Genomic DNA, 22,005 nt, shown 5'->3' on the forward strand with positions numbered 1-22,005 from the left:
GCCTCTCTGATCCAGCTACCTCTCCGTCTTCCTCAACAGGTAAAGCTGATGATGAAGCAGTTAAAGCCCCCCCAAACAAAATTCTTTTGGGCACATTTTGTGACATTCGCCTGTAGATTTAAAAAAATATTTTTCTCCCTTAACTTTTCTGCACCTCCCTTGCACTTTGGTGGTCGTTTCTCCATTTTAGCTATGCTTAATTTGAACAATGCTAAGCCAGCATACGCATTAGCCAACATCTTGTGTCTCAGGGCCTGCGGGAGGCGATATTATGAATCAGAAGAAGGAGGTTCCTGGATTTGATTTGGACAAGCCAGTGCCAATAAAGAAAATTAACCAAAGGGCCGTCTCTATGGGCTGGCCTGACCAACAACAAAAAAAAGCCAATAAATTATATTGGCGATTTGGCCCAAAAATGCGTCGGCCCACTGAGAAAATGCCCTGTAATACCAGATGGCCAGTCCAGCCCTGTGTAGAAAATTATGTAATCTGGAATACCACTGCTGTAGGCTATTTGTGTACCAAACCAGCTTGTTAAAAATAGTGCCTGGTTGAATTTCACATTTCACTTGGGGATCAGAACATTCTTAACCACGTCTTAAAGAGTAACAACACACCCCCATTCTCTGCCATAGGCTGCCCCTTTATATCATCGAAAATGCTTTCCAGTTAAAAGTTGTGGGTGGGGGATTTTTTAAAATCATAAATATTCCTGAAATGCTAGAAATGATCGCTACATTAATACTGCCAATGAGTCTATCATAGCCTGCCTCATAAAGGCCCTCTTGCATCACACATTTCTTAAAAACTTTTCAACCTGTGGGGGCCAAGAAGAGTAGGCATTTACAACGAAATTTTTGCAAAACACTTTTGCAAAGATTTATCAGAATCAAGATTAGGATTGATTAGTTTAGCCCCATGAATGAGGAGTTATTACTTAACAAGGGGCTTAACGTCAGATTTTGGTGTTTAGTTACCAAGGTAGGCTATCTTCATATAGAGAGTGCACAACAACAATTTGAATACTTGAATAATGCCAGTGTTAGATGTACATTATTGTGGTAAATATCCTCCGGCTTAAATCAGAAATGTTTTTGTGCCTAGGCAAGTAAGTTAACGTTAGTTAAACACGACTAATATTCAGCACACCTTTATAGTCAAGAATAAGGAACATCATGTGTAATTAGCCTATGGGGGTGATCAAATCTCGTCAACCCTCGGTCTTCAGCACAAAAGGGCTCAAACGAAGCAGATGTGATGGTTCGAGTTGATGTGAGTTATATTTAGACGTATGCCTAGCCATACATGGGTGGCAGAAGCCGCAGGCAGCTCTCCGTCGGGTTAACGTTGTTTTCATCAGCGACTGACTCCTGAAGGGTTCAGGTTGACACACCTCTGCAACGACCTTGCTATTCTCTTGGGGTAAGTAGGCCGTTTTTTCTTCCACCCATACCGAGATTTTCACAACAGGTGAAACAGGAGGGTCTGCACTTTCACAAGTAGGATATTTATTTTGTTTAATTAGGCTACATCATTGGAAATCTTTACAGAAAATAATTCAGTTGTTAGGCTTGCTCGGTTCCATCTTAATCCCTATTTGTACAATCCATATTTGATAGAAACAGCGGGATTATATAGATTTTTCAGGTAAGTGAGTATGAGAGTAAAATCTGTTATGGTTCTGCTGCGGAGTTAAAGTGTCAGCTGCTGATATTTACAATGCCTGCCAGGCTGATGTAAGACATTTTACAATTGAAACATACCCATATAGATGGTGAGATTTACATTTAAAACAAATATTAAAATACTCTTTTTTACTTGGTGACCAACAACGATATATATATATATATATATACATTTGGTTTATTTTTTATTACATGTCATGGGATATATTTTGTGCTGCTGTAATATATGGGTTGTAAAATAATCTGGCTCACATGGAATGCTGCCAGCTTCAAGTGAAAAAGATGAAGATTAAATATATTCACCACACTAAAGCCATGCACAGGATCCTGATACTTATTGAAATATTCTCTCTATAGACTCTATTTCCAGACAAGTTTAATTCTGAAGTTGTAACTGAAACTTTGTGGATGATTTCTTTGACCACTAATCTGCCCTCAACTCTAAACCCAGGCATAATGGAGTGTGGAATAAAGACTCCACAATCCCGTAGCCTTTATTGTAAACCTATGGAGAGTTTTAAGAGTCAGCATTGGGCAAACAGAACAGGCACATGCGCCTCATGCCCATCTACAATGGCAAGCTACCTCATTATTATATTGTGACTCCAAACCACGTCCACTACACTTTTACTGTTGCCAATGTGAGGTACAGTGTGTCTGGTTTGACTCACAGGTCAGTAAAAGTAATCAACTATGGCTGCAACCGTCTACAGACACAAGCACTTCAGCCATGACTACCACGATACTCAGAGCCCGTATGTGGTCAAGGAGTACTCAAGGTAAGGTGTTTAGGTACTCACCAGATACAGGCCATGTCTGAAACATTCCAGAAGTCAAGAGTGCCGGACAGATTTACACACTATTACCTGCAGAGCGGGAAAAAAGCACCAACTAAAGCACTTTAAAGCAAGGCCTTAAAAAACAACAAAACAATTAATTCAAATCTAAATTCAGATCTCTTCAGATTTCTTCTTCAGTGTTGGTTTTTATACCCTGACTGAAAAAACTGGTGCAACAGTCAAAGTAGATCTGTTCCAGTAAACGTTTCAAATGGCTGCCAGTGTGTTCTAGTTAACTCTAAATTATAACTCTTTAATAGCCTAACTTGCCTGTTCCATCACCCAATCTTACATCTACATCCTCCCTGCTAATTGCCTGTCTCACTTTACTATGGTCACCAGTACCATTAGAATCCACACAAACATTTAATTCTTAAAAAATCTCTTAAGCAATGAATAGTCTCCTCTTAATGAATACATTCTAATTTTGCAGTGTTTACCTGTACTCAGTCTATCTGATTAGCATTCTAGAAAAATTGCAGTTATTAACACACTTGTAATTTAATTATGCTAGTAGTACACAATTACTTTCAAAATTACTTATATTAGTTCTGATTATACTATAATACAAAACTAATATAAGCAGTGCCAGGCACAAACAGATTCATTGTTTTGTGTCATCCTCTGAACTGCACAATCAAATCTCAAATTCAGGGTAATATACTGTGGTGGGTGTTCCATACAGTGTCAAAAGAGAAGAGCCTAGTTTCTGTCTTCCATTATTCACACTATTCTACTGTTCTATAACTGTCGACAGAATAGTTTTTCTCCTGACAAATTTCCAGCCGCTTCTATTGATACAAATTCATGATGATTCATCGACTCTAATCTCCATGTATGCAGAAATGATGAGCATTAGCTGCACTGGTTGCATTGTACTGTAGGCCCTGATCTGTGCTGTAATACTACATGTACTTTACCTGTCGACATACCAGAAAGTTTGACCTGAACATTAAAATCCTGAACATTTGTGTTGCCATGCCACACCATGAGGCTTAATCGTACAGGCTGATGAGTTTGTGTTGCTCAACTTTTCACCATGATGATACGATATGATATGATTTATACTAGTTGCATCTGCTTCAGTAACAATACTCATGCGGTTTCAGGCTAACTAAAGCCAGAGTGTAGTGATTTAACATATCCAATTATGCTATTTAGGAATGATAAAATGGTGCACTGTAAAACAATTTCCTGTTTCACACGTGAGAGTAACAGTATGTTCTTTGTTTCTGTAGCTCTGAGGTGGTGGAAGACGATTACCAGTACAAAGCAGAGAAACGAATCCAAGGAGTGGTAAGGTCTAGAACCATTTGTGACTTGTTGTTTATATGTCTACTTGACTTTGAGTATACTTGTCCATCTGTGTGTCAGTTACTCAAGTTGATGGGTTAAGCAGCATTCCTTCTCAGGGTGGTAAATCTTTATGTTCATAAACCTTGTTTCCCAGGTGAGGAAGAAGATGGTTGAGAAGTACATTCGTGAGGAGTCCATGATCAGGGGCCCTAAGTTTGTGGTCCGACTCCGTTCACACACTGTGTTTGAGAACACACCTATAAAACTGTTCTGCACTGTGGAAGGATACCCCACACCTGTGGTAAAATGGTCAGCAATAGTTAATATTGGCTATAATGTTGTCACATAACTATTTACAGCAAGAAGCATTGTCTTTTCTATCAAGTGGTAACATTGTTTCAGTCATTATGTGTCTTAGAGTGTGTCCTTTCTACTTGTCTCCCACCAGGTATAAAGATGGCATCATCTTGGATAACGCATCAGGAAAATATGTTGTTGGTGAAAAAGCTGGAAGCCACACTTTGGAGATTTTTAAGTAAGTGTTATTCTATGAATGCTGTATTTGTAGATGATTATTTTACCTAATTGATCTAGATAGAATAATACACAATATTGTCAATTTGTTTAAATAATCCAAGACCATGGTGGGTCATGGCCTATTTGTATTATTAAAGAAGAATTTGAATGAAGATTACAGTGTGATATTGAGTTAACACATAGCTCATACTGGGTACTGTAAGTTGAATAGGAGACTGCGGCTATACCACTGTGTTGGCAGGGAAGCTCTGCTCATTCCTATTTAGTCCCTCACTGTGGTAGGCCACTCCCACATCTTCAGGAGTGTCAGCTGTTCATGGTCAAGTGCTGACTTCAGTGACACAAGATCCTGCAGCTACTTAAAGAGCTTTGAGCTCATACTCATTTTACCCTTCTCTCCCCCTTATCTGTCTGGGAAGGAATCTGGGTGCAAGTCTTAAAACTGCTGTAATTCCTTAATGCAAATGAAGGGATTCAGTAATATCATACAAACAATAATTTCCTAAGATTCCTCTAACATGCCTCTGCGGTGAAAAATCTGAACAGTAAGGTGTGACAAAATAAAGTAATAAAGAGTAAGGAAATGAGATATGGAAAGAGAATTGAATAAAGAAAGGGAAAGACAGAGAGAGGATACTAGGATAGGGTAAGACAATAAACGAAAGACAGGAACAAAGAAGGAGAGAGAGGAGACAGAGTGTGAGAGTAACTGAAGGCAAGCCAACAAGTCAAGGTTGTGTTTCGTCTCTTGCAGCTTGACATACAGTACTTGTCATTCATGTCCTCCATGTAGGACAGCTCAGCAGTGCAGGGGCCAGCATTGATCAGCTCTTGTAGAGGCCTGAGGTGCTAGTAGAGGGAAAACGCTTACACTATTAATGGCAGATTTGGGTCCATTAATCAAAGAAATATAAAAAAGAATGTTTCACTCTTGAAATATAGCTATTAGTGCCAAACAAATGGCCCATTTCAGGAAAAAAAGTATTTTGCAAATTATGCAGGCTACCGAAAAAATGTTATGTCCATAATTTGAATATACATTACCGCAAAATACAGTTTTTATAAAGTGGGGTGTCTAGCAGTATCAACTGTACATTTCAAAATAATTGCCCATACAGTCCATGTTCATTTATTTTATACTTTAATAGTTTATCGTCATTGAACGTTAACTTCATGGCATTGCTTTACCAAACTTTATTTATACATATATCATGTATACAAGGGGGTGCGCGAATTGCAGACTTCGGTCCGTGTCCGGGCCGAGTAAAGGTTCAATCTGAACCTAGATACGTTTCTTATACAGAATTGTTAAATTAAATACTGATGAAGCAACTGTTATTTTCAATTATCTCAGCTCAGCGCAGCTGGAAAAGTCCCAGACAAGTGCTCAATACTATGATGGGTGTCCAATCACGTGTGTTATTTAAATCACTTCACGAAACTCCAATCAAAGCGAAAGTTTACAGTGCATGTTAGGAGATAGACGGCGAGAGAAGCAAAAGCTGAAGCGAGAAAAGTTGTAGAATGGCGTGTGCAAAAGTCAGGGAAGAACATATTGAGGTAAGCTTCAGTAAGACAAATCATTGCTGTTGAATATGTTAGCAATGTGGTACTGTTTCCATCTCAAATGTGTGCCATTTTTTCTCCGTGGGGGACAGGTGTGAAACTCAGGACACTGCTCAATACACGGCTGTAGCAGGGAACATTCATGGCCAGGCCTCCACACAAGCCTCCATCATTGTCAAGAGTAAGTCTGGACGCACACTTCTGTCTGAAAGTGTTAATTCAGCTCTGCTCTTAACTTAAACATGAAACGCTGAAAAGGACTTGTTTGATCAGGTGTGTTTATAAGATATGTTTTCTACAGGGTTTAAATTAGAAGAGGAGACATCTGTGTATGCATGGCTGCCTTACCAGAGTAAGTCCTACCAACATCTACACCTACTAGCTGAGAGCTCTACCCACTGACCTCGACCTAAATCTTCTGGAGCTGCAGAGAGGCACATCAGGATGGTTCTCATCGACACAGGCTCAGCCATACAGTATTTGGATGGAAAGACAGGAGCCTTGATCAGGCTTCCTGAAGACATGTTAGGAAAACACTGTTGGTTAACTTCTGTGTCTGACAAACACATACTGTATGTCATGGCGCCTGAAAAGTCAAGGGGTTGGTTTTATGTGTCGGTCTGTTTTTGAAAAGGAGAGCGATAAAACTGATTGAAAATAAATTATCTTGCACTGTGTAGATTTGGCTATAGCGTAATAAGTTATTCCTTAATCTAGCTTTTTCATAGCTTTTACTGCACTAAAAATCCATTAAAACAGCACTAAACTGATTTTCTGCCCTTGTATTTAGAGCCCTCTTTCAACAGAAAAACTCAACCAGTATGTTGCATCAATATGAAGACATTGTAATATACATTGCATTCACATTTTATTCATTTCTGTGTGCCTTTCCTTGAGAAAACATAAAATGTGGGATTCATTTGGTCTTTTTTGAAATTTTAAAGTGAACAGATCACACCAATGATGTGTATTTAGTTTGAACATTGGGGTTGAAGTAACATAACACAACATTAATAATATTAAAACATCGTTATCGTTTGAATATTGGGGGGGTTACCTCCCCCCCACCTCCCACAAAACTACACCATTGGATTACACAATACATTGAAATACAAATGCTTAGTGATACACCGCAAGCTTAATCATTTTTATGATTGCTTCCAATAAGCAATTTAGTGCTCACTTAGTCCTGAAAGGGTGAGACCTAAGTTTGTCTTGATGAGGTAGTGCTGCTGACGGTTCATTGTATTGATTGTGTGTATCTTCTCTGCTTTTGCTAGTTCCCATACTTCCAAAGATCCAGTACACCAAGATTAACATTACCTTCCTTGAGACCTTTGGAGCAGTGTTTGCCACAGAAGGAGTCTCAGCCACTCTGACCTGCACCATGACAATCAGTCCTAACCTGGCTAACCTGCAGCCCGAGGCCCAGTGGTTCAGAGATGGTAACACCTCAACGTGTGCAGTAACTAACACATATTTTAATATAAGCCAAAACCATTCTTCAACCCTCATATTGTTCACCTTTTTGTGTCTTCTCCTAATTTGCATCCTTTTCGTGCTCATTTGTCTACTCAGAGCACCGTCTGTTTGATTCCAAGTGGGTGAAGATGGAGCAGGGGCAGTGTGTGGCCTCGCTCACTCTTCCTCACTTGTACAAGGAAGATGAGGGTCTATACACTCTTCGCATGGTGACCAAAGGGGGTGCTGCAGAGCACAGCAACTTTGTCTCTGTGGCAGGTAGGACTGGGCATCCAACCTACCATTCTTCTGACCAAAAGGATCTCCTGGTCCAAAGAAGACACCTCAGCTGAGGGAGATGTGATTGATTCTGATATATTAGCAGATCAATCTCAGACAAAAATGCTTTTTGATAAGTCAAGGGTTAGGGTTAAATTAAGTAATTTCCGTTCTATTATGGAGTGTCCTGTCTGTAATCCTAATGATGCAAATGTAAAGAAGCATTCAGATTTCTATCCAACAATTTGAAAATAACTATATTAATAGTGAAAATTGTGTAAACAGGCATTCTGTTTCTGCTCCCATTAGACGGCCCTCCCCCCGTGCCGGGAGCTCCTGGTGCCCCCATGGACATCAAGATCCACGATGCCAACAGAGATTATGTTATTGTGTCCTGGAAGCCCCCCAACACAACTACAGAGGGGCCTATCATTGGATACTTCGTAGACAAGTAAGAGTTGGAGGACTGCAAAGACACTACTGTTATTCTGCATACGTATTATTATTATTGGGTGTGCTTTGCCTCGGCAAGGGCACAACCTTTGTACTCTCACATATATGGGGGTCAGATGGCTGGGCGGTTAGGGAGTTGGGCTATTAATCAGAATGTTGTTGGTTGGATTCCCGGCCGTGCCAAAATGACGTTGTGTCCTTGGGCAAGCACTTCACCCTACTTGCCTCGGGGGGAATGTCCCTGTACTTACTGTAAGTTGCTCTGGATAAGAGCGTCTGGTAAAATGACTAAATGTAAATATTAGGGTTGTCAAGCTATTAAAATATTATAATATAATCGCGTTATTTCGATTAATCGCGATTAATCACAATTAATTGCTAAATTATTAAATCTATTTAATCTGTTAAAATTATACCCCAATAAAATATGTTTTTGTTGAAATAACATTAATATTGTGTATTTAACTTAAAATAGGCCTAACTGGAGGATAATGTCCATGTAACAAGTTCAGATGGAACACAATTTAAATTGTGAGGGAGTTTTATTCACTCACCAACTATACTGCTGTATAATAAACATCCACAACGCCTACTACGATATCCTGCTCCATAATATTCAAATCTCACTCAAACATTCAGATACGTGAGCAACCACAGATTGACCTTAATATTGAACAATACAGTTTCTATTTTGTTGAACCCAGTCAGCTGCTCGCTTCTTTTGCGAGTGTTGTCCGCCATATATTACCGGAGCGAACGCTGCTGCTGCTACCGCTAACGCTGCCAAAGCTGCTGCTAGCTGTGTGCTTTGCTTGTGATAGTTTAGGCTGGAAGTACTCCGGTGATAACTAAACTCAGCCTGACAATCAGTACACACAGCCTTAGTTTTGTCAACCGAGCCAACTTTTTGAAATGGAACTTCCCATCTAAAAGCCCTCTCTCCATCATTCAGCTACCGTCGGCAGTCAAAGTGATGTGACGACAAGTGATTTCCAGGCTCAAAAAGAAACCTGCGTTAACGGCACTATTTTTTTTGTTGCGTTAGTGAGATTGAGTTAACGCGTTATTAACGGCACATTCAAACGAACGTGAAGTTGGCTAGCAACAGCAGCAAGGCTTGCTTACTTGTAGCACAATTCAGCTTCTCCACGCAGGGCTCTAGACTGAGACCAAATGGTCGCTTTTGGCTTTGTTACTGACAATGATCGCTTTAAGCAAACTTCTTTTGAATGAGCCATTGCCCCCTAAATAGATATCATGCTTATTTACGTGTTCAAGGGCATATTTTCAGTTAGCAGGTACTGTTTGAATTGCGATTCCATTTAAAAAATACTGCCGGTGACAACGTTGTTAGAATAGCTTGTTTCAAAGGGGGTTCAGCTTGTTTAATAATAAACAGACCCATCTGCAACCGACACAAGCAAGCACACTCTACTATTTCCCCAGAAATTGTACCCTTTCTAGTTATTAGTGTGTTTGCTGAAAGCAAAGTCACTACTATTATTCTGCATACTTATTATTGGGGGCCAAGCAGCAAAGCTGCTAGGGCACCTTTTGTTTTTGTTAGTTATTTTTATCATTAGAGGCCAAGCAGCGAAGCTGCTAGGGCACCCATTGTTTTTGTTAGTTTTAAGTCTTAAGTCTTTTATTTGTCAGGTACACAGAACAACACAAGGTCAGACTGGGCACTGAAATTCTTAAGACAAGACAACGCAAGCACCTGGCATAACATAACATACACAGAACATAATTAACATCTATGCTGAGCTTAAATAAGTGAAACTTCCTAAATATACAGATAGCAATAAATAATCCACTATACTAACCCTAAATGCACATATAATCTATTCAACCTATAACGTATTCTAACCTAGGTGGAGTACCGTACAATAGAGCAAAATTACAGATAGTGCAAAATTACAGATAGTGCAACCAGCAGCTGAGAGTGACAGTGTGTAAGTAATTAAGAGGCCAATCAGTGACTAAGTCAATGACCATACAGGAGCCTGATGGCGAAGTACAGTGAGGTACAGTAGTGCAATGTTACTGGTGCGACCAGTAGCTGAAAGTGACAGTGTTTAAAGTGACTAGTGTGAAGTGTGTCAGTGGCCATATCAATGTCCATTCAGAAGCCTGATGACCCTTGGGTAGAAACTGTTGTCCAGTCTGCGTGTGCATGACCGGATGCTGCGGTAACGCCTGCGAGACGGCAACGGGGTAAAGAGACTGAAGGAAGGGTGGTAACAGTCTGTTAGAATCCTGCCATCCTTTCCTGAGGCAGCGTGTTTGGTAGGTGTCCTGTAGGGCTGGGAATGTCCTGGGGCCCGTTTGTCGTAAGGGTTGAAGCTAAGTTAATCATTTGTCCCTTTAGCCCGTTAACATTAGTGAGCTAACTTAAAACCGCAAATATCGGTTCGTCGACGGCTGATCCGCATCCAAATCATGTGGTTAATTTCAATCAGGCTAAACTTATCAGGGCAAGTGCACGAGCACGTCCTACTTCAAAAGGCAGGAAAGGTCGATCATCAAAACCGTGATTTTCTAACGGTATAATGGCGGAAAAGACGAAATAGAGAGCGGTGATATTCTCGCCATCTGAGCAAACTATTATAATGAGTCTCTACGAAGACAATAAGCATATTATCTTTGCTAAGTCAAACACCACCACCGCTGCCAGAGCAAGACAGGCATCTTGGCAAAAAAATTGCCGATAAACTAAATGCGTATTTTGGTCAAATGTATAGGCTCATCTTTAGTGCCTTATTACCCCAATCAATCAGATCACATTTCTTTAAATGTGCCTGCTGGCAGTAGGCTTAATGGAAATTAATCTCCGAATTAGATCTTGCTTGCGAAAATAATGATATCAACTCTTTCAGAATAAGTATAAAAACAAGGCCAAAGAGTATCTAATTGCTACAAATTCATAGACACTTATGACGATATATGTAGGGTGATATCAGGTAAAATGGCCCACTTTTTGGTAAATCCTTGGGACAACAATACAATACCATATATGCCTTTTCCATGTGTTTTTATGATTACTTATGACAGTTTTTGATTTTTTGTTGTTGAAATGATGTAATAAAATATAATAATTTAGGCCCTACAGTTCTTGAAACATCAGCTGTGCCAACTTTTTTTGCACGAGCAGTTTCAGGTCAAATGGACCAGCTGTTCAGGTAAAATGGGCCAGTGAAACTGCAAAGGGAAATAGTAATTTATCATCAATTTTATTTTTAAAACACAGTTGCTTATACAGCCACATAACATTTAAACTGCATTAAACAAACATATTCATATGTGCCATAATAAAAAAATGATCCTGAAGCCAAGACTCGTCACAGTTCCATATATATGTGACGGTGTGCCCTCAATACCCAGCTCAACCAAAAGGCTCTCATACTGGTTAAACCACTGGCTAACCACCTCTTTGTTGAGTCCAGCAGCCCGTGCTGCAGACAGGACCTCTGGCTTGTGCATCCCAAGCTCTGGGTTGTGCTTTAGAAAGTTCTTAAACCAGTAATATCCGGCCCTCCCTGCTGTCTTGAAGAAACCAGATATGTTGTTCTTGGCTGCAAAATCAAAGGCCACTTGCTGGACATCACGTTTTGTGAAGGGAAACCCCCTCTGCGCCAATGTGTTGAAGGTGGCAGCAAGCTCCCTGTCCACCTCCTGTGGAAAATAGGGCTTCCGCCCTGACACATGTTCACTGCCAGTCACCTTTCCACTGATGCGTTTTTGCAGTGTGGATCGCGGCACACCCCATGCTCTTGATAAGAGGTGCACACTCACTGTAATTCCTTTCTTCTCTCCCTCCCTGTATTCATCTAAGACCCCCTTCATCCTCTCCTCTTTCCACAGATTGTAATTGTTTGGCCTTCCTTTCCATCCCTTGTTTTATCTTTGTATCTTTTCCTCTCTGGTCCTTGCTCCTCCTCTCTTTTCTCTCCCTTTCCTTCTCCCTCTCTCCTCTCGCTTCCTTCTTGTTCGCCATACTCACTGTACATCAAATATCTACTACCATTATTTCTGTTGGGGGGGTCATGGTGTGACACACACACCCTCACACTCCAACACATTTGTATGTGTGCATTTTAGCTGAAACCACGTTGCCCATTTTACCTCAGTGGGTTAAGGTAAATTAGGCCACCAAGAAAAACATAACTTTTTCAAAAAATATGTTCATATACCAAACTAACAACATTATTTCTGATTGATGCCATCAAGACAGATATTATGCATAGTTTTTTATGTGCATGTTTTTTATAGATTTATCATCCTTATAATACTTTAGTTAGATTTGGTATGCCAGGCTACTTACCATGCAGCTTTCTGGTGCAGTCTTGTTTGAATTATTGGCCCGTCCACCATAGCAACCATAAAGCAATCAAATCCCCCGTTACTTGTCAGGGCTGGGACCCTCAAACCTTAAATGGCCCACTTTACCTGATGGCCCATTTTACCTGATATCACACTATATATGTGTATATGCATGTAGGCCTATGTGTAAATCCCTCTTTGATTTCATTGACTGGGACATGGCCAGGGAATATGATGAGCTGATTCATCAGCTGGTTAAGCGCCAAGTACACTTTTCTTACTGCAACGCATGCTGTGGCTTTGCCAATGTTTTGTGCATTGCTTATACTGATAAAAATGTACCTGACGCAAAAAACCTCAAGTCTGAAGCACAGTAAAAGTTTCAAGTAGCTTTGTTGTCAATTTCTTCACGTCAAGATATAAAAAGGAATCTATGACGTTTTCCACTCTCCCACAGTGAAACATAAAAAGCACAGGCACAACAGATGATACATTTCTTAAGACATTGCGTTACATATTCACATACAGCAGCATAAGCTTATAAAGCACAAAACTTTGTGTGATATTTGCAATGTAGCCTACGGCCCGAGAAGGTCTTGCAAATAATCCTTGTCGGCTGAATTGATATCGCTCAAACAAGAACTCATCCGTGTGAAATAAAGGATCTTGGCGATCGCAAAGAACTCTATTGGTAATGGTATGGAAAGCTAATCGAACTAGAATATATCTCCTTGGTCAGCTGGGTCTCTCAAACAGGGAGCTGCCAATTATTTTCCGGGGGTGTGGCAAGCTTATCCAGATACACTTACGTTAGCCTGCTCTGGAGCAGGTTAGTGCTAATTGATATGTTACTATGGTGATTTATTTAAACTTGCTTCCACAAACCAAAAAGAGGGGCGTGTTTTATCTTAGCCTGAAAATTTGAATTAGCTCGCTAAACTGCTTAGCGAGCTACGACGAATACCCCCCTGTAGGGCTGGGAGCTTCCTGCTGCTGATGAACTCAGCAGGACGGACTACACTTCGTAGGGCCTTGCGGTGCCTGTCTGTGCAGCTCCCATACCACACTGTAATGCACCCAGTCAGAATGCTCTCTATAGTGCATCTGTAAAAGTTAGTGAGGATGACTGAGTTTATACCAAACTTCTTCAGTCTCCTCAGGAAGAAGAGGCGTTTACTGGCCGCTTTGACCACCTCCGTGTGAACAGACCAGGTGAGGTTGTTGCTGATGTTCACCCCGAGGAACTTAAAGCAGCTGACCTTCTCCACTTCGGATCCATTGATGAGTAGGGGTGCATGCTCCTCCTCCTGCCGCCTCCTATAGTCCACAATCATCTCCTTGGTCTTGCTGATGTTGAGGGAGAAGTTATTGTCCTGGCACCATGATGTCAGGGTGTCAACCTCCTCTCTGAAGGCTGACTCGTAATTGTCAGAGATGAGGCCCACGATGGTTGTGTCGTCAGCAAACTTAACAAGGAGGTTGGAGCTGTGCGTTGCCACACAGTCGTGAGTGAATAAGGAGAACAGGAGAGGGCTGAGCACACAGCCCTGGGGGATGCCTGTGTTGGTGATCAGTACGGATGAGGTGCGGTCACCGATCTTCACCACCTGTGGCCTCCCCGTCAGGAAGTGGAAGATCCACTTGCAGATGGAGGTGCTTAGTCCCAGGTCCACAAGCTTGGAGACCAGTCTGGAGGGGATGATGGTGTTTTATTAGGATTCCTCCATATGGAGGAAACCTATTGTTATTGTTAGTTGGGGTTTGCTTGCCTTCGTTGTCTCCCATTGTTATCTCACATATATATTTATTATTCTTTCTTTTCCCACCCCTAAGGATCCGGCAACATTTGGACTACATAGACAATGTCGCTGTCAAAAGTTTTGTCTTGCTAGCAAATGAGTTGCTTGCATTTTTATTTACGTTCCGTTGCACAGTTTAGGAGGTGAAAACGTTTTTGTGGCAAAAAAGTGCATTCTGTCAACGAAGGGTACTCACTAGCCTACGTCACTATGTCAGCACACGTTAGCAACGACGCATGGATACAAGGTGATATAGACGTTCTAGCATGCAAGTTGGAGCTTGGATTATGAGTGAAAAATACCCCTCCAAAAAAATCCTAGTCCAACTATTGGACTTTGTTGAGAAAGCGATTTCGAGTGAAACTGCCATCTCGGATTTTTGATTTAGGTCGTGAAAGTCTTTGTAATTTGAACGATTGCCGGTCGCCCGTGAGACCGCCTAGTCTTAGTATTTTAGGCGGCAGCCATGCTAGAAAGCGTCATAGTAGCTAGTATTTTCGTAATTTTATAGGTACATTTTACAAAAAATAAATAAAAAGGGAAACGATATGACTATTGTGAAGATAGCCAGCGGGTCAGCATATTTTTGTGATTTGTGTAAAACTTGGAATTTGAGTGAGACCGCGTCTTGTTTTGATGTTAGCCTCACTGGCAGTGTGTAGTAGTAGGCTACTGCCTTCTATGCCACAGCTATGGCTAAACTTTATATGTCAAAAGAAACATAAGATTACAAGTGGGTGAAATTATCATGACCTGTGGTTTCAAACCAGTGTAGCTCACTGCAACGGTGTAGCCTACTACTAGTCTAGTACCGTAGCTAACAAAAACATCTCCACAGCTGTTTGCATTAGAAAGTCAAACAAAACGGCGGCACATGTTCGGCACTACCCTTACTTAAATCAAGTCTTTAAATAGGTGAAACTATCTGACTAGTGACTACTAACCTGAACTCCATTGCCACAGCCTAAACTTTGTCAATCTGTTCATGAAAATAATTCATTTCAGCCTAGACCGTACAACGGAAGTAGTTAACGTTAAACTGAATTCAACCAACGCAATCGCTACCAAGACGAACACAGTATAGTGGTAGTAGTAGTACAGTACAATTTACCGGGGCAGCTTTTCCACACAGGGCTATGTCGCATTTTGCCTTGTTACTGATCGCTACCACTGATATTTTTATGAATGAGGGATTTTCCCCTAAATAAATGTCAAGCTTATTTATGTTTTGGGGACATATTTTCAGTTAGCAGATGGAAGCTACTATTTGAATCGCGATTCCATCTGAGATAGCTACTGCTAGTAACGTCGTTGTTAAAATAAGCTTCAAAAGGGGGTTCTTTATTAATTAATGCAATATGAGTAGGCTAAATGCCTGAAAATATCACAAGAAGGGAAAAACTTAGAATGACGTTTAAGTCATAGAAATTAGGTCAAATTTAACACCGGTCTGCCAAATATATGCGTTTTGATTCAACTATGAGGTTGCTGATCACCATTCCCCCTGGCAGGGGAAATGAGAAGACAAATATTTCATTCTACTCTTCACTCTTAGTATTCTGAGTTGTAAATGCTTTTAAATCCTATGTAATCTTTATAAATAATAAGTAGGCTATGCATTTTAATATAAAATATACAGAAATATCAGTTGTAAAATGTAATGTGCAATCAACATAAGCAAGCACACCCTACAATTTCCCCAGAAATTGTACCCTCACTAGTTTTATTCTTTTTTTAATTTTGTTTAATTCTTGTACCATGGAAGTCAATGGCAGCCCCTAGAACCATATGGTAACTTTTTGTGAAATTTGGCACATTCATTAAGGACAGTCACTTCTATACTTACACCAAGTTTCATGTCTCCCATTAGACCACTCTAGCGCCACCAATGGGCCAAAGTTGGACTTGTGTTTACACACGTAACTTTTGAACCGTATGACTTCAAAAATTAGGTATCATTGGATTCCCTGGATCAAGACGAATTCTATGGCGTCAATTTCCGGTTATGTAGATTTTCCGCAATTTCCGGTTTTATCAAAAACCTTTGAAAGCCTACTCCTCCTACAATTTTTTTCTAATCTTCCCCAGAATTTGCAAACATCATCGTCAGAGCAACCCTCATTCAGGTATTACTTTTTTATTTGATTTTCAAAACCGTTTGTCCGGTACAGCCAATCAATATCAGCAACAAAGCAACCAAACAGGAAATTGGATCAAATCTCGGCAAATCTTTGAGATGTCAACACCAAACTCGCTATTTTGACTCGGAACCCTCTTCTGAGGATGACCACACAATTTGGTGTCATGTGATCACTGGGCGTGGCTGCAGGAAGCAAAAATGTGTTTTGGCCAATAACTATTGATTTGTTTGCCTTTATTAAGTGATTCCTTTGTCTCATGATATCTTGGGACATCCCGTGTGTGACTCAATCATTTGTGATAATAGCCGAATTGATGCGGCCGCTATTTTGAATTAATTGAAAAACGTTTTTTCTCTACTCCTCCTACACATGTTGTCCAATCTTCACCAAATTTGGCAGGGATTATCTTCAGACCAAGACTCAAAAGCTATCACATGGTTTTTTGATTTTTGAAACTGTTTGCCCGCTACAGGCAATCAAAATGTGCTGTTAAGCTAGCAAACAGAAAGTTGGGTTGTATCTCAGCAAATCATTGATGGATTCACACCAAACTTGCTTTGTGTACTCCTTACCCTCTTTTTAGGATGTCTAAAATGTTTTCTGGGTCATTTGACTGCTTGGCCACCTCATTACTGCTTGTAGCCATGTTTGGATTTGGTCAGATTTGGTATCCCATTGGTAAGTCTGCAGCATGGATTTTTCTATGCAGTGACCATTTGTGAAGAATATACATTTTTTAATGGTTCATGTCATGTGACTAAAAGGGGGCGTGGCCGGAAGCATACAAGTGTTTTGGCTAATAACTGTTGAAGTGTTTACCTTAATAAAGTAATTTCTTTGTCTGTTGATGTCTTGTGAGATATCAAGCTTGACCATCGATAATATTTCATAACAACCGAATTGACGCGGCCGCCATTCTGGCGTTAATGGAAAAGTGTAAAAACCTTCTGTACGCCCCAAATGTTGTCCAATGTTTATTAAATTTGGCACAGATGATCTTCAGACCAAGCTTCACAAAGGTGTCGGATGGATTTTTCATTTTCAAAATTGTTTGTTCGGTAGAACTGATCAAAGACGACACGTGAGAGCATAACTCTCTAATGTGTCCGATCATCACCAAACTTTGGTTCCTTCCTTCCCATGAGGAGCAGAGGAGGCCTGTGGTGTTATACCAGAAGAAGAAAAAACTATTTGAACACTCAGTACTCTTGAACGCAAAGAGATATTTCAACCAAACTTGGTGTGTTGCATGAGTGCAACAGGTTGCTGTGACTTAATTTGTGCAATGGAGGCCTTGTCCTGCTCTGGACTGCTTGGCCCCTCCATTGCTACTTGCAGCTATATTTATTATTATTATTATTATACTTAGGCATAGGAGTCTATTGCAGCCCGTAGAACCGTATGGTAAAACGTTTTGAAATTTGGCACACTGATTGGAGACAGTCTACTAATCAATTTTACCAAGTTTCATGTTGACCACTCGAACACTATACCAAGGGGTCAAAGTTGGAGGTGTGTTTACACTCATAACTATTGAACCGTAAAACCATTTTTCTAACGTGAGGTATCATTGGATTCCTTAGATATAGAAAATTTGTCTGGACCCTGTGACATCATTGTCATCGAGACGGTTTTTCTGCCATAACGTATTTTCTGAAAAACCTACTTACTCCTCCTAGGCCGTTGCTCTGATTATCATGAACATCGTATTAGATCATCTTCAGACTATGCCGACAAAATTTTTAAAAATTGTCAAACCGAACAAAGAGCACGCCAAAGCAGACGTGAGGCCTTAAATCTGCAACGGTTTACCGTGTGGAGACGAAACTTTGGAAATGTCATCACAAGCATGATTTGCCGGTCGTTACACAGTTTTGGCACAGCACCAACTACTGGTCAGGTAATTTTTTGCTTATATCTTCTGAATAGTTCATAAATCACAAGATTGGTCTCTTTTGATTCTATGTGGCATACCAAGTCGAAAGATATTACATTGTCCCGTGTCTGCCATTTGGGGCATTTGCCATTTGGAATTTTCATAAAAACCTACTTTTTTGAACTCCTCGTTTACCGTTTCTCCTATTTTAATGAAAATGTAATCAAATAATCTTCTGACCACAATCACCTTGATATGTCAAAATATTACTGAATTAGAGCTGTTTATACTTGGGTCAAATCTGACAACGCTTGCCACATGAGAAACGGTTTACTTTTTTATACAGTAACTGAACACAACAATTCTGCAGTGAGAATAGCTCACAAGGATAAGATGGGCTCCTCTGAAATGCAAGGTCATAGGTTCGAATCCAGCCACAATCATCAAGCATGATACTGGATTATCTGTTTAGTGAAACTGGAAGCCAGGTACGCCACAGTAGCTGTCTAGCAATATAATCATAATAGTAACGATAATGTTGTATATGCTTTGTAGATATAATGCTGCTACATATAGACAGTGCATCAGATTTCTAGCATAATAACTTCTCAGTTATCAGTTTGACCAAAAATGACAAGATTGGACTCTTCTGATTTTTTGTGCCATACCAACTCGTGAAATATAACACTTTCCCACATCGGTCATTTTAATTTTGTCCTAAAATGATATATTTACTGAATGCATTGGCGTATCATTACAAAACTCGGTATACGTCTTTTGCACAATGCCATGAAGGTAATCAAAACATTTCGGTGTAGCGCCACCGTGTTGCCAAAAAGTATAATGCAATAAAAAAAAGAGCTTTTTTTAAAAATTAGTTTTATTTTGCTGCTTTAGCTACTGAATGTCCATATTTTGTGCTACTTGGCCCCTTCATTGCTGCTTGCAGCTATATTTTTTATTCAGCTTACTTAATATTATTCCTCTTTTGCATTTTTTATGCCGCCTAACTAGTTTCACACCGTTTAAGCTGGAAACACCATTTAAAATGTATTTGATAGAGGCTGGAATGCTCTAGTGTGCTATGACTTTTGGCACTGATAACGCTTACCATTTTTATGATATTCCAGTCTAATGTGCAAAACCTTTTCATGGGGTTCAGAATGTTTACGTCAAATTCTATTGTGATGTCATAAAGTACTTTTAGAAGCTTTTCTCACCTAGTCACTTTTCACACTGTTTAACCATTTCCTGCCTGAATATGACTTGCCCTTTAGATGCGTGAGTTCTAAATATTTCCGAGGCTTCCAACAGAGTTATTTTTCCAAAACGGAAGCTAGCTAGCTTTAGTTAGCTTCCGTTACCTAGCAATAGGGATGGAGATTTGAACTGATTTCACTATTCGAATAGTATCCGAAATTATTTTTGAATAACCGGATAATCTATTTTTATTAATGTGGTTCTGTTATGTCATTAGCATGACGCAAAGCATACAGTCAACACATGAACCACAACACATTCTGGCAATAATCTGGACTATTAAGATATTAGATTACATAAGGGTTGAATAAAGAAAACAAATGAAAGATCATTTCATCAACATGACAAAAAGACAATGAACTTGAAAAAATGCTGCATCACCAGACGTATAGGCTCTTAAATTGGCGGCATAGCGCTGAGTTTATTACTATGTGAAATTAAAACTTGAAATACTTTGGAAGACATTTAACACATTGGGTAGGCTATTCTCGATAAAAACGAAAGACACACATGGAGAAATATTGCATATTAACTTGGAACCGGAATCCTCGGTGAGCCACCACAGAATGCAAACATAGCCGATTACGCTAGCTCTACATGGCTGCTGGTTAATAAAAAAGCCACAAAACCATTAGCCATACGCATTTTTATTCAGCAAAATGAGCATATAAACATGCTCAAGGGAGCGGCGAGTATGGAGTCAATTTAGGCCGGCGTAGAATAGACTGCAGGAACTGAGGTTGTTGCGAGGTAGGCTACTGCTTAGCCAGGATACTATGCTTCTTGTAGCGCCAAATGAAATGAAAGGACACTCGCAGCAGAACGCAGGGTCATGTAGCCAACCCTTTTTGATGGTTTTCATAATTTCTAACGTCGCAACTATTAGAATTCTCAACACGACGTGATGTTTTTTCATTAAAAATAACTTTTTTTAGGGCTGTGAAATGATTTTTAAAAAAGTAATCAAATTAATCACAGGTTTCTCTGGATTAATCATGATTAATCACATATTACGGATTTTCCGAACTTTTGTCATTAGTGTGCGTCTTTGATTTTGCGGTACCTTGATGCCCGAGTCACCCGTTGCCACTCGCAAAACTTTGGTGAACCCCTCGTCCTCAACAATATCAATCGGTCTATAGCTTTTTGCAATACATTTCGCAACTGTGCAAGTCACCTTGTCACAGGCAGACTTAGTGGGGGCCCTACGCTGTTCAGTGAGGGTGGTTTGAAGCATTCTACTTGAACTCCCCTCGCCGACCAACGCATGCTTTGCGTTGAGGTGGTATAGGTTACTTAAGGCTGGTATTGCTTCGGTGAAACGATAACATTCAGTCATTTAGCAGACGCTCTTATCCAGAGTGATAACGTCTTCCCGCAGAGTGTGCATATCACTTTGGTTTTATTGGATGTTCCATCGTAGTTTTTTTGGAACACGAACTTCTCATCCAGAAGCTGCAGATTGGGTTGAATTGTGGTTATATTAAGTTAAATGCGTTAAAGAAAAATAACGAATTAATCCTGTAATTTAATCATAACGCATTTTTTTCACAGCCCTACTTTTTTATATTAAACTAAGCTCATAAGTATTCGAAAAAAGTATTCAATTACTAACCTACTTTAGGATATTCGATTAACCACGCCCATCCCTAGCAACCTAGCATAATACTCATACCAATGCTACTACCTGCTAGTGTTACTTGTTGGGGTGTGCTTGCCTTCGGCGCGCACAAACCATTGTTATCTCACATATATATTATTATTTGTATTATTCTTTTTGCCCCCCTAAAACTTTGTCAATATTTGTACTACATAGACAACCTACGTGTCAAACGTTTCGTCTTGGTCTCGATTGAGTTGCTTGTATTTGGATTTACGTTCCGTTGCACTGTTTAGGAGGTTACAACGTTTTTGTGGCGACAAAGTGCCTTTTGTTGACGAAGGGTAATCTGTGCAAGCTACGTCACCACGTCAACACACGTTAGCATGGATACAACATGATAGACTTTCTAGCTCGCAAATTGGAGCTTGGATTACGAGTGAAAAATACCACCCACAAAAAAATCCCAACCATTTGGTTTTGTAGAGAATGCGATTTCGAGTGGAACTGCAATCTTGCATTTTTTATTTAGGTTGTGACAGTCTTTGAAATTTGAGCGAGTGCAGGTCGCCCGTTAGGCCACCTCGTCTTTTAGGCGGCAGCCATGCTAGAAAGCGTCATAGTAGTATTTTTTGAAGCTAATTTTATAGTTCAATTTTACAAAAAACGAAAGAGGGAAATGTTATGACTATATGACTATTGTGAAAACAGCCAGGTGGTGAGATTTTAATATAGATTGCTGTAAAAACGTTGATTTGTTTGCTACGTGAGAGCCTGTCAGCCTCCATTGACGATTGCGGCAGCAACAAGTCAACAGTGTTGACACTCAGTCAATCTGCGTCTGGTGAGTATTTTCTTAATTTCGTACCAGGGTCAATTCTACATCTAAG

General features: G+C 40.1%; 1 protein-coding gene across 2 annotated transcripts in view; it reads left to right on the forward strand.

Annotated features, from left to right (window-relative positions):
• The first annotated feature begins 1,278 nt into the window (after window positions 1-1,278).
• Window positions 1,279-22,005, forward strand: part of myom2b (myomesin 2b) — a 90,066-nt gene continuing 69,339 nt past the window's right edge. The window contains exons 1-10 of one of the 2 annotated variants that reach the window (XM_084709059.1): window positions 1,279-1,422; window positions 2,359-2,464; window positions 3,763-3,820; window positions 3,975-4,129; window positions 4,269-4,355; window positions 6,016-6,104; window positions 6,225-6,275; window positions 7,204-7,368; window positions 7,502-7,663; window positions 7,973-8,114. In XM_084709059.1, coding sequence (XP_084565185.1) covers window positions 2,379-2,464; window positions 3,763-3,820; window positions 3,975-4,129; window positions 4,269-4,355; window positions 6,016-6,104; window positions 6,225-6,275; window positions 7,204-7,368; window positions 7,502-7,663; window positions 7,973-8,114 — 995 coding nt within the window. In that variant the 5' untranslated portion in view covers window positions 1,279-1,422; window positions 2,359-2,378. The remainder of the gene's footprint in view (window positions 1,423-2,358; window positions 2,465-3,762; window positions 3,821-3,974; window positions 4,130-4,268; window positions 4,356-6,015; window positions 6,105-6,224; window positions 6,276-7,203; window positions 7,369-7,501; window positions 7,664-7,972; window positions 8,115-22,005) is intronic. The other variant, XM_084709060.1, reaches the window with a different exon arrangement.

This window comes from Hypomesus nipponensis, chromosome 11 (genome assembly GCF_054491055.1).
Source record: "Hypomesus nipponensis isolate SF chromosome 11, ASM5449105v1, whole genome shotgun sequence".
NCBI lineage: Eukaryota > Metazoa > Chordata > Actinopteri > Osmeriformes > Osmeridae > Hypomesus > Hypomesus nipponensis.